Here is a 13807-nt window from a genome sequence, read left to right on the forward strand (position 1 = left end):
AATGTAACTCATTACCAATGTCTACCTCTACAGTACTCTTTTAACTTTCTTCTTGGCTTCTTTCCCATCTAGAGCGGTGGTCGGTATGAAGAAAAATATTTTTCGTAAAAGTATCTTCTTAAAAAGTAAGTGAGTATTTAATAAGTCAACGAGAAAATATCATTCTAAAAATATTTATATGTTATTTATCAAAATACTAAGGAAGCGTGATGAAATGAGACGGGGAGTGAGAATACAAGGGTGGGATGATCAAGGGTTGGGGGATGCACTATGACTAAAATACCTTTTAGCAACAATAAATATGTACATTAACAAAAAAATGACAATTTTTTTATCGGTATTAATTAATTTCAATTGAATCCAATGTTACTATAAGTTTTAGTGACATTTACAAAGAGTTTTAATTGTCTCTGAAAATCTATATTTAACGATAATTAAGTTATAGCTGTTAGTTAATTATCGTTAACGATCATTTTTGGTGTAGTGTGAATGCTTGAAGAGGAGACAATGAATTTAGATTAATATTACTCATGCAATTTGTTTTACTTACTTCTATTATAGGAAAGTCATTTTTCTACATTGTTATTTAACCAGAGAAAATATTTTGATCAATTCAACATAAAAATATTGAAAAGTATTTTCTTCCCTATTAAACACACCCTTAGGATGTGTTTGGTGTGAACAAAAATGTTTTCCACAAAAATATATTCCTAGAAAATATATTTTTTTAAAATAAATAAATTTTGTTATTTATTTTTTGATATTAATAAATAAGTAAGAAAATTAATATCCAGAAAATATTAAGAAATTCAAGTTTTGACAAAATTCTAATTTTCGAACTAATTAATTGGGTTGGACTTCTTTGTAAGCTTATTATTTGAGAATTGAGATTATGGACCACAAAACCAGCCCAAAGTAATGGACAAGTGGCAGAGAAAATGGAAAGAAGTTGCATAGACAGGTGACAACCTATTTTTACAGTGCCATTTAAAGGTACATTCACTTATGATCTAAAGTTTATGAATTCGAGTAGTCAAGAAAATAATAAAAAAAGAAAATTAGAGAAAAGAATTAAAAAATAACTAAGAAATTTGATGTTAAAATTATAGTTTTGCAAGTTTTATACGAGAAATTTAAATTCTTTGCGAGTTTAAGCGAATTTGTTATTTAATCAAGGGCAATTTCGAGATTTGCATAGGGCATGGGATCATGCTATTCTTGGGAGACGTTCTTGAACACAAAAACTATCTTTTAACTCATTTTAAAATCCAATTTCTCATTTAAAAAATCACAAGTAGATTGTACGAATCCAAGCAGTTTCATAACTTAAAAATTAAAAATAATGGCTACAATAACTCCCAATTCAATCTCATTCTCAATCTTACCCTCAGTTAATCCTCTTTTCTCCTTCCTCTCCCTCTCTCCAATCCTCTCTCCTTTTCGCCGCCGGAAACCGCTTTCCTTCACCATCTCCGCTGGCTCCTCCCGCCGGAGACCGCCTTTTGAGCCACCGGACTCCAAAATGTCAGTCTCAGTACAGATTCCAGCTGGTTCCGTCGGACGAGATGTCGAAACTGAACCGTTGATAGATTCTAGAAATCGTGAGTTTGCTACTTAGCTCAATCAATTCTAATTGTGTGGACCTGATTATTTTCGTTTTTTTTAATTATTGATTTATTTTTACTTAGCTTAATCAATCAATAATACCTCAATCCTATCCGTTATACTTTTTTTTATCGGTATCTTATCCATTTTACTTTATTCCACATTTTGTTAGAACTAGGAGGATTCATCAAAGTAGACTAATTTTACCTTGATTTTGCTTAGTTGAATTATTAAAAATGAAATTTGAGGTTATTAGCTTTTCTTTCAAGGCTTTGTTTTAAAATAAAGGAAAGCTAAGCAGCTTCAGAATCTGTCTGTCTGGTTCGAGTGTTTGGTGATAGATACAGTTTCGAGCTGGATAGCAGGCAATTGAAGATCTACTTCTTAATATCCTGTCCTGGGTCAATATTGCCTTGAGGCAGTGTTATCGAAAGTAATATACAAATAAAGTGCGAGCTTTAACGAAAAAAGACGCAAAGGGAGAAACAAAATACAAATATATATACTTAGTTCAAGACTAATAATTATAAGTATGAATGATAAATATATGAGCAAATCAATTGAAAAAATATTACGATAAGTAAAATATCAATTGTTTAGCCTAGCGTCTTCAGAAGAGGCTCATTGACAATGAAAAGTATGCCTTAGACCTTGATAACGACACCGAAGTGCACAGTTTGCTAGGCAAAACACTCTTTAACACGTTTTAAGACGCTTCAGGGCATAAGTGTGCCTTTGACGACACTGCCTTGAGGTTTAAAACCCACGTTGTCAATGGTATGTCTTTCCAAAGTTAATATTACGGATTTAGTGTGCTAGTAGGAACACATTGTTCATTCAAATTGAAATGCCCAGATGCCATTCTTATGCATGTGATATGCAAATGAGTTGGTCAGAGGAAGGAAAACCTGTCATGGACAAGGGAATCATGTCTAACAACTGAACCAACTGTTTCTCATTTAGATCACTTGCACATCCTTGTCTGAAGCGCACACTTCTTTGAGGCGCATGACTTCACCCATGAAGCGATAAATTATCTCTTTGCGTCACTTCATCACTTTCAGCGGCAAAGATAGCTTTTAATATATTTTTCTTGTTGCTTTGAACACATCAAATGTAGAAGACCTTGAGAAAAAATTATGAAGCAGAGGAGAGCTCATAGTAGAGGTACATAATGATAGCAGTAACATTGGTCCTCCCACTGTTTCAATTTATGTGCCCTACTTTCCTTTTTAATCTATTTCAAAAAGAATATTACTTTCTATAGTTGGTAACTATTTAATTCCAACATCTCACACAACATGCTTAGGTCCACAAGATTCAAAAGGCATTTTGGGACATCTGATGAAATTGGAACAATAGAGAGAAAAAAAATGAAATGAAAGCAAAATCAAATATAATAACAAACAATAATTATATGGATCAAAGAACTAAAAATCTATAATGAATTGGAATAGGTGAACTAAAAACCCATGTCAATCAACTTCAAAATTATTTTAAATTGTGATTAGAAGAAAATCTCTTATTCAGGTTAGCAACTACTTTATTTTACTACATTTTTAATTTCCTATTCCTAATCACTAATATATTCTCTAACAATTAGTATATTGCTTCATCATCTACTCTTATGGTTTAATATTTTACTTCTTAAGAGAATGCCTGGGGCATTGAAGCAGTGTGCTATCTGTAATAAAGAGCTGGTTAAGTGACGCGAAGCGCCTAGACTGGGCTTCACCGAGCTTTAAGAGTTTATAGCACGTCAAGCGGGCTGTTAACAACTCTGCAACAAATGCAAAAAATTTGTCAAGTCTTTTTGTGATTGCATCCTAAGTTCCATTTAAAATAAACTTTTAATAATTTGGAACTGATAACGATAGATTAGAGTATGGTTCATTTCTACAGTGTTGTTGTGCAAATTGGGAAAGAGTGAGTTGGCATGCACCATAAGGAAGTAGTTTAACACAGGAAACTAGAAAGAATTATAGGATAGATTAGAACTTTTTGCATCTTCTTGATGCTTATCATTGAATTCACCTTATTTCATCAAAATTATAGGATGAATTAAAATGAACTGGCTGCTTAAAAGTCAATCTAGAGGAGCATATGATTGTCAATGTCATATTGGATATGCAAATAACTTCTTTCGGAGAAGGATTCTTCGGAGGGTAATTTATAGTTTAGAGTGGAAGCAAAAACTTTGCATAATGGAATTTGAATGCTCTAATATGTTTTATTTTTGTACCTGATGGCTCATGATGTTCAATCGTTAGTGAGAGCCACATCTGATCATAGCTGAGAGAGTCGGTGCACCTTAGACTAAACCTAGCAGTCCCCCACCCCCCCCTTTTTTTGTGGATTGCCTACTTTACAACCATGTATGGACTCTGTATTTTTCAGTATAATTTTAGCAGATCTTGATCTCTTTAGCCTAAAATCTTTTTGGAAAAGTTCCCCAATATAACCTCCTTTCAGTAATTTTTTGTGGATTGCCTACTTTCCAACAAGAATTTGTTGTTATATATCATTTCCGTTTTTGGTGCTTAGTATTCAGTAGGTTGTCAAGAAAATCTCATCATGGATTTAGCACCTATCATGCTCATACATGGTGGCTTATGTCACAATATGAGCTCGTTTTCTACTATTCTGTTTGTGTGGTTGTTCTTTTTTGGCCGTCTCAATCTTATTTACGTTCTCCAATATGATCATGTGCAGGAAAGGGGGATCAGCCGACAACCACTGTTAAAGAAGATTCTGTTTTGTCCAATAAAAGTGTGCCTCACAAGAACAAATATTCTTTAAGTTCAATCAGTTGCTTTGGAGTGGATCTAACCCCAGATAACATTGCTGTTGCTATGGTATATTTTGTCCAAGGCGTCCTGGGCCTTGCTAGGCTTGCTGTAAGTTTTTACTTGAAAGATGACCTACACCTAGATCCTGCAGAGGTACGTCATCCTGATAGAGTAATTTATTTCCTGTTGTTTGTCAATCTTCCTAGTGGAACAAAATTATTTTCATCAAATTCAAACTCCAGATTCTAGCCAAAGATGCTTTTAGTATATTTTCCTGGATTTAGGAATCTACTTGTCATACTGAATTTAAGAGTTGTTTTGGAATTTAAACTACAGTTACATTCAGTTATTTGAAATACAATTCTCTCTCGAATTTAGACTGCCACAGCAGTAAGTTATTCTTTCTGTTTTACTTAACCTTCCTTTCTATTTTGTTACTATCCCAAAATTTTCTACCTTCTTCAATGGACACCTATTTGCACATTTCTTCTCTCTTCTCCCCTCACCATTTTAGTTGAGTCCACAGACTGACACATTTATATGTGAATGACTAGACAGCCGTCATATCTGGTTTCTCATCATTGCCATGGCTCGTGAAACCATTGTATGGTTTCATCAGGTTGGACTCAACTTTTTTTTTCATCCTTATTCATCTAGCTAGTTGATGAAAGATTTCATGACATGAGATTTTCCTGTATAGTGATTCCTTCCCACTCTTTGGATACCGGAGGAGATCATACTTGGTACTCTCAGGGCTTCTTGGAGCATTCTCATGGTTTTTGATGGCCACCTTCGTTGATAGCAAGTATAGTGCTGCCTTCTCCATACTTATTGGTTCTCTTTCTGTCGCTTTCTCAGATGTTGTAAGTTCCTTTTGTTCCTAGTTAGTTTCAATAAATTGAGACTAGTGCTGTTATGTTCATTGCCTAGTGATATTTTTTAACTGGTCTGAACTCCGAAGGTTAATGACAATCTGTTTGGCTGTTGACCTTTAGTATTAGTTGAGTACTCATTATGCCCTCATTTTTGTTCAGGTATTCCATTGCATGATAAAAACTCTTGCCCATTATACATGAGATTGACTTGCATAAATGTGTTTTGCCTTTTGAAAATTTGAAGGAAGTCCTTAGTTGCAACCTTGGCAACAGGGCCATAGGTTAGGCCTGAGACTTAGTCGCACCATAATATGTTCCAAGTTTTCAAGAACTCATTTGAGAGAAGAACTTATCAAACTAGTATGAAAAAGGGTATCTCAAAAGTTCAGAAAGGTTGTCTAGAGTCCACTGGTGCGTCAAATATGTATCACGGAGAGGGCTTTTTCCAAGAAATGTCAGGTAGTACACAACTATCTAACTTAAGTTTTTATGCCTCATCCTTTGCTGTGTCCCTTACCATTTCCGAGGTTTCATTGCTTGTTCTCAGAAGACATGAGAAGAGAACGAAAGATCACCTGCATTTGTCCTTTGTGGTTTTGGGAATTTCAAAATGAAAGGAGTCTAAGGACCTGCTTATCACTTTGGAAGCACTCTCACTAAATCTTCACCTAGTTGGGCCATGCTGGCTAGCCGTGCCAAATGACTTTTACAACACTCCTAGTATCTGTTCTACTTTTATTCTGAGCATTAGCAGCACCTCTTAAAACTTCTCGAGTTTGCAAAGTCATGTGTTTTCTCTCCACAAATGTTGTTGGCGTCTACTTTTATAGTCACTACTTTCTCATGAGAACTACTGTACATTTAGTGAGTGATGATTTTTTAAACCAGAGTGATGAATGGAGCAGAAGTTATGATGTTGCTACTCCTTTTTTGAGGATAAAAAGGGCATAAGAACCATGAAGGCTCATGTTCAAATCTTAGTGGAGGCAAACAACACTCAATAATTTCTTCCCATCTGCCTAAGCCTAGTGGACAAGTTACCCGGTACTGGTGCTGGTGGGTGGTAGCAGATACCTGGTGCAATAGTCGCATTGTGCACAAGCTGACCCGAACACCACCGTCCTCTCAAAAGAAGGGTTTGCGGTGGGGCCATTAGAACTTATTTTAGACTGAGCCGTTTGTAGTTTGAAATTGGATATTCTATGCAAATTCAAGAGTTGTATAGTGTAGTGTGGATGAACTGTATATTCTTGCTTGGATAATGTCAATGATATTATCGGGTCACAAGCTATAGCTCCACCCACTGCCATGAACCCGCTGCTGCGTCATCAACTGATCCTTGTGTTGATATCTTGACAATATTAATGTCACTTGGGAATTATTGGACTTGATGTTTGGTTGTTACACATGTTCAAACCAATGGAGTTACTGGCCAAATGAATTTGAGTTAATCTTTTCTTTCTTTGTTTGTAATGTTCCTCTTTTTCCAGCTGGTATCTTAATTTTGCACCACATTCAGCTGGCATATATAATTATGTAATCATGTAGGTTGTAGATTCCATGGTTGTTGAGAGGGCACGCGGTGAGTCTCAAAGCATGTCAGGATCTCTTCAGTCATTGTGCTGGGGTTCTTCGGCATTTGGGGGAATTGTGAGTGCCTACTTTAGTGGCTCCCTTGTGGAGGCTTATGGTGTGAGGTATGTTACTTCGTCATATTTCTAAATATCATATGATTGTGGTTTTGTGAGTAATACTAATGGTCCTGGTGGGTTAATCTAATTGTTTTTGTACCTCCAGGTTTGTTTTTGGTGCAACATCATTACTTCCACTCATAACATCTGCGGTATCTGTACTTGTGAAAGAACAGCCTGTACGAGGCCCAGCAAGGGGAGTTTCTTTAGGCAATGGCTTCATAGAGAGCTCAAAAAACAATTTTACCCAGTTATGGGGAGCTGTTAAGCAGCCTAGCGTTCTACTTCCCACCCTATTTATTTTCTTATGGCAGGCAACGCCACAGTCAGATTCTGCTATGTTTTTCTTCACGTATGTGCAGTTTCAGGTTTAAATTTTTAAATAATGTAAACATATATGCAAACTTCTAAATCTGATAGAAGTTTGTCCTGATTGTAGGACAAACAAACTTGGTTTCACTCCGGAATTCCTTGGTCGTGTTAAGCTTGTCACTTCAGTTGCATCACTTATTGGTGTGGGGCTTTATAATGGGTTCTTAAAGAAAGTTCCTCTACGGAAGATATTCCTCGTAATGACTCTCATTGGTACAGCTCTTGGTATGACTCAGGTACGTGTTCCAACATATATTTTCTACTTTAGCTTTATGATTTTTCTTATGTTTTGGGTCATGATTCAATTCCAAGTATGATTTGTTTGTATTAGGTTCTTCTTGTGACTGGATTGAACCGGCAGTTTGGCATTAGTGATGAGTGGTTTGCTATTGGGGATTCCTTGATTATAACTGTTCTGGGTCAGGTAATCTTTTTTCTTATACTTGAGCGCAGTCTTGCTTAGTTGAAAATCTGCGAAGCATTACTTAAGCGTACAAATCAAAATAATAATAATGCAGTGAAGGCACACAAAACAATTAAAGGATATAATGGCCAACTTGCGACATGCAAGCTGAAACTCACTGAACCTACCTACAAAGATGTATTTGGCTAGTGAGAAACAACAACTTGAGAGTTTTTGTTTTTGAGAAAGAGAACGTGAGAGTTTCTTTCGGAAACAATTGAACTGGGACATAATGAAAATGATTCAGGGGCGATTGCAGCTTTCGATAGCGGGTTCATTTGAACCTAGTCTTCCCATGTGGAGTACAAATTTACATGTAAAAATCTATTAAAACTGCAACAAATATGAACCCATAACTTTAAAATATAATGGATTTAATGTTAAGAACTTTAAGGGTTGAATCCATAGATCTAAAATCTTGGATACGCCTCTGAAGTGATTATGTAATTTTTCATATATGTAGAGTCTCATGAATTCCAATTAGGTCTGTATTCCAATTAAGAACTATAGCAGCCATAGAGCCAATTTTTTTTTTATAAAAATGTACTTGCACATTAACTTTATAATTCTTTGGAATGCTAATTTCAGGTAACTGCTATGAATATAAAACTGTGTATCTAGGACTGCTATGTGATGTATAACTAGATTTTCTTTGGCCAGCATGAGTTTTGATAAGTAGAAAGATAATCTTCATTAGGTTCCATCTTATAGAAACTCTATCTCTATTCTTGAACTATATGGTCTCGACTATAAAAGGGCATCTAAAGGGATTTATCAAGGTCTTGACCGCTCTATCATTACCTTAAGGTTTTGGTTAGATATTCTATATCTTTTACATGGTATTAGGGCAAACCTTTTGCAAGAATAGGTGAATGGTCAAAGTAATGATTCTTAGATTTCTCAAAACGAAAGTTGAAGTACAAAGGAGGAAGCTTTCACCACATTGATGGAGCCCCATTACGTGCTGGATAAATGTGAGAACAAATAAAAATGGTGCATGGCTTTTTATAGAATACAAAAACTATTTAAGAACAAATCTTTTGGTGTCTTTTAGGAGAATGGTTATCTGATTAGAGTACTGAGGGAAACATAGGTGTTCAGTTTAAATTTTAGTGAGATAAAAGGCACATCATATACAAATTGTAAGAAGAGCGCAGTGGGTGAACTTGGAAAATGAGTGTAAGTTTGCATCCAAACTGTCATTTGACGAGATTGCTTATCTGATAGACGAGGGGAAGAAACACTTTTGAGTTTTGGCAAGCTAGCTTTCTACGTCAATTCACATTATCTGCTAGAGGATAGCAAAGGGTAAACTTGGCAAATGCTTTGAAAGTCCATTCCTTTAGTTCCATTTTGAGTCTAAGGCGCTCCTTTATTATCTTTTAATATATGTATGTAAAACTGAAATTGAATCACAAATGTTTGTCTAACAGAGTTAAAGAGTATTCTGGCAACCCTTTTATCAGCATTGTCTGACTTGTTACCTTTTCAGGCATCTTTCATGCCTGTTCTAGTATTAGCTGCAAGAATTTGTCCACAAGGAATGGAAGCAACTCTCTTCGCGACCCTTATGTCCATATCCAATGGAGGGAGTGTCCTTGGAGGTCTAATTGGTGCAGGTCTAACCCAGGTATTTGGTGTCACCAAGGACAGGTTTGACAACTTGGCTTTTCTGATAATTCTCTGCAATCTCAGCTCTCTATTGCCTTTGCCCCTACTTGGTCTTCTTCCTGGCGACGAACCAGATACAAAAGACAATACTGATATCGAGATGAAGTCTAATTGAATTCTTCCCTGATGTGCAAATCCTGAATCTGCCCAAGTATCTCTGAAGCTTTTCAAGAAAACAATAGGAGAGAATACAATTGTAAATACAAATACTAATATTGAATTACTAAAGATACGAGTCATGATGTCAATTCATCACACCACAGAAAAAATTTAATGGATTAGGAACTTGTTTAAGCATGAGATAGATCTCGTTCCGTGATCCAGGACTTTGGTATAGTTGTAAGAGCGTTTTGCATGATGTGTGAGTTAGACACATGTCATGAGTTCGGATCCTCCTGTAGACAGAAACTTGGTATTTAAGTGGAGTAGGATAGAGGAGCGAGCTTATCATCTACCAAGTTTCGAACTTGAGCCATGTTGATCTTAACATATGTATTTCTGAATGACCCTCCTAAGTCTTGAATGCCCATTGAGAAATTGTGTATCGACCAGCTTTGATATTTTGTGATAAAATGTTAGCACATATTTAATTGGTTTTCAATTTTTGTTGTGCACTTTATTGGAAGGAGGAGGAAAGGGAGGAAGTAAAAGAAGAAGACGGGGAAGAGGAGAAGAAAGTTCTGGCAAAACTTTACTGGGAATTCTATTTAGCAAAATACACAGTAATTTTTAAAGCATTACAGTAAAAAGAGATGAATATGAATTTGTTAGGACCAAGTCCATGCCACATTGTTTTCTTTGGGTTCAAGTCTGCACTCTGCAGAAATTTATCTTTTGAGCTATGTTTCATCGAGCTCTAAAAATCCGTGTACTATGTGAACTTGAATTGCCTTATAAAACTCTTCATTTTCTTTTCCACTCAAACATAGTATTCGCTTGAGTATCATGTCCACCTCATCTGTAGAAGCTTGTCAATTGAGAGTCTGTTGTTGTTTGACCTGCCCCTTGTTAACATGGAGTGACTATTAGTAAATTAGTGGCAATATCTACGTGTAATAAGTTATCTCGTTTTGACAACTTTGTTGTAATTACCAACTATAATAGTGATCAATTACTTACCATCTATGTTGCATGTAACCAGGGGCGGACCCCCAAATATATATTAAATAATCTGAAAAAATAGAAATATGTTGTAAAACTTAAGAATAAAAGAACAATATAAAAATGAAGACAAGAAGAATATAAGACGAGGAACAATATGAGATAACTTTTTTTCAAGTGTTCACCAAATCTTCAAGTGTATACAATATGAACCCTTATGCCTCTATTTATAGTGTAACATAGAGGCATACAAAAGGTTAGTCATAAACATGACATTAACATGAATATAATGGAGGAGGTTATGGAAGTGAAATGTTACAAGAATAATGGTTATAAAGTTGGAGGTTATGGTTATCTTCATAATGGAGGAAAGTAATGGAGATAATGGGTGAGAGTAACTTCTTGGTGTAGTGGACATCCACACTGAAATATTTTATAACACTCCTCCTTGGATGTCCATATATAATATGCCTCGTTAAAACCTTACTAGGAAAAAACCCCATGGGAAAAAATCCCAGGAAAAAAAGTACACATATCTTTTAATACGCTTTGAATGTTGCCTCGTTAAAAACCTTACAAGGAAAACCCTATTGGGATAAAACGATGGTTAAGGAAAAGAGTACAACGCATATTTTTCTCCCTCTGATAAAAACTTTACTTGATATCTCGGAGACGATGCATTCCAATCTTATATCACAACTTCTCAAATATTGATGTTGGCAATCCTTAGTGAATAAGTTTACAAGATTATCACTTGAATGGGTATTTGAACGTCATCTCACCATTTTGTTGAAGATCATGAAAAAGACTTGGTGAAATATGCTTTGTCCGATCTCCTTTGGTTGTATCCTCCTTTCAATTGCGCTATATATCATTTCCGTATATGCTGGCTGGAATATCCTTTTCAAAAGAAAATCACATATTTTCTGAATATGATAGATCATGATTCTAACCGAACACACTCCCAACTTACTTTATAGATCAATATTATTTCTGCATGATTTGAAGAAGTGGTTATTAATGTGATTCTTTGAATGCCAAGATATTGTTGTGTCTCCATATGTAAATAAATAGTCCATTTGCGATCGAGCTTTATGCAGATCAAATAAATATTCTGCATCTACATAATCAAATCATTTCTGACTCGGGGATTGATCATTTCAATTTTATTGAAGCTCGTCTTTTCTTCTGAAAGAAAATCACAAATCTTCTATGTGTTGAGTTACTCGCTTTGTTAGTTTCTTGTCATAACTTGAATGATAATACGACAATCCTTTCACATAACTTTCGTTATGTATATCAAATAATCTTCTAACATTTGCATAACCAACAATATGTAAGTGCACCAATTGCACTAATATATGACATTTTAAATCATTTTCATGAGATCAAAAAGATTTTTTCTCTGTGTTAAGCAGTTTCAAAACCATTGGGTACTCAATGGAATTACTTTAAGACCTGTTAAATCCTTTAAGGATTTTCATATAACATTCATCGTCTAGTTAGACATAATAATCATTCATTATACATATTCAAGTATTTTATCTATTGCCAGACTAAAACAAGTCTCATTGCATCTATCACTGGAGATATATCTCCATTTAATAATGTCAGTTTTTGCGAAAACCCTTTATGCCCCGAGGCACAAACTGTACTTTATATCTTACGGTTATACTTTCGCACAATGATTCTTTTGTACCCCACTAACATATATTTTGATCTATGAACTATAAGTTCAAAAACATCACTTTTCTAAGTGAAATAAATACTTGAATAGTGCATTTTATTTGGCCAATCATTTATCTGTCCACACTATATGACATATTCGAATTTAAGATCCTTGTAACCATTTATAGCTTGAGTGCTACTTCATATCAAAGATACCGTCGATAGTCATTTTGATATCGATTCCAATACGACATAACTTATCGAGATCTCTTCAGTTTTCATCATTTTCAGGTACCTGAACCTTTGCACGTGTTATGTCATAGTGCTCTTTCAAAGCACTTACTTCATTATCATGACCATTTTGATAATTTGCTCATCTCCTTCCTCAAGGAGTTTTACATTTGGAATCGATTGGTCTATCACGCTTTTGGCGTACCATAGACTCTGTCCTTCAAGGACTATTTATTGGAGCATTTGTAGCTTAATTAAAATATTAGGTCAGAAAATACAACTAGCAAATTATTTGCAACAGTTTGCAAATGAATTATCTCTTGAACTTCAAGTTCACATTTTTTAAATAAGGATCTAGATAATTCACCCCACACATAATTTTCAGCTACTAAACATATCTCCCCCTAATGTTAGGAAATCTAACATTTACCCTCAACCTCATTTGGGGATCCATCTTTGTGCGTGGTGGAGCAATAAAATCATATGTGCACACACCAAATTTTTAGATGGAAATTATTATTTTCCGGATCCTGAACCAATTGTGATGGGAGAACCTTATTGGCTTGATGCATACACGTTAAATAAACTCATCTTATACCAAATTTTATTTGAGAGATTTGCTTTCATAATCAATGGTCTAGCTATAATTGGAGGCAAACAATTTCTGCTAAACCAACCAGTATTATCAACATAATTTTATTTGAGAGATTTGTTCTCATAATCAATGGTCTGACTCTGCTTTTCAACCACCTCTACTATGATGATGGGTAGTCAAATAATTCTGAGAAACGCACGAGTTAGAATAAGTCTCTGTGACATAGCACTATTGCATGATTAAGCGTATGAAAGAAGGGAAACTTTTCTTAAATGTCTGCAGTCCTTCATTTATAGAAGTGGGCCCCTCACAACTATAAACGAGAACCTACTGACACTGCTTCATAGACACCCTAGGGCACTTAAACTATGAGCTCTGATACCAAGTTTGTCACAGCCCGAGCCTACACCTTGGACGCGACCGACATTCGAGAACCATAGCTGGTCCCCAAGCGAACCCTCATCCTGGCTGACTACAAGCGGAAAACTGATTTAACCATACAAAGCTTAAAAACTGAAATAAAATTCAATGACCCAACTTTTCAAAACTTTAACTCAAATGAACTTAGAATAAAAATAATATATTCAACTTGCCATAAAATAGGCAACTTAAGTTTTTAAAATATTTAATAAAATAAATGAATAATACATACTTCTCAACTATACTAACTATCTATGAAGCCTCTAACTGATAAAGATGGAAGTCGGGACAAGACCCACGACATCCTGACTAAACTGAAAGGTAAA

The 13807-nt window shown here is 35.2% G+C and overlaps 1 protein-coding gene across 1 annotated transcript; it reads left to right on the forward strand.

Annotated features, from left to right (window-relative positions):
• The first annotated feature begins 1255 nt into the window (after window positions 1–1255).
• Window positions 1256–10067, forward strand: LOC102602444 (folate-biopterin transporter 1, chloroplastic). Its single transcript, XM_006360715.2, has 9 exons — window positions 1256–1601; window positions 4318–4547; window positions 4949–5013; window positions 5095–5257; window positions 6818–6966; window positions 7067–7312; window positions 7400–7568; window positions 7664–7756; window positions 9288–10067. The coding sequence occupies exons 1-9, from the start codon at window positions 1343–1345 to the stop codon at window positions 9579–9581; spliced, it is 1668 nt and encodes a 555-aa protein (XP_006360777.1). The 5' UTR covers window positions 1256–1342; the 3' UTR covers window positions 9582–10067.
• The last annotated feature ends 3740 nt before the right edge of the window (window positions 10068–13807 follow it).

This window comes from Solanum tuberosum, unplaced genomic scaffold, assembly GCF_000226075.1.
Source record: "Solanum tuberosum cultivar DM 1-3 516 R44 unplaced genomic scaffold, SolTub_3.0 scf00334, whole genome shotgun sequence".
In the NCBI taxonomy this organism is placed as follows: domain Eukaryota; kingdom Viridiplantae; phylum Streptophyta; class Magnoliopsida; order Solanales; family Solanaceae; genus Solanum; species Solanum tuberosum.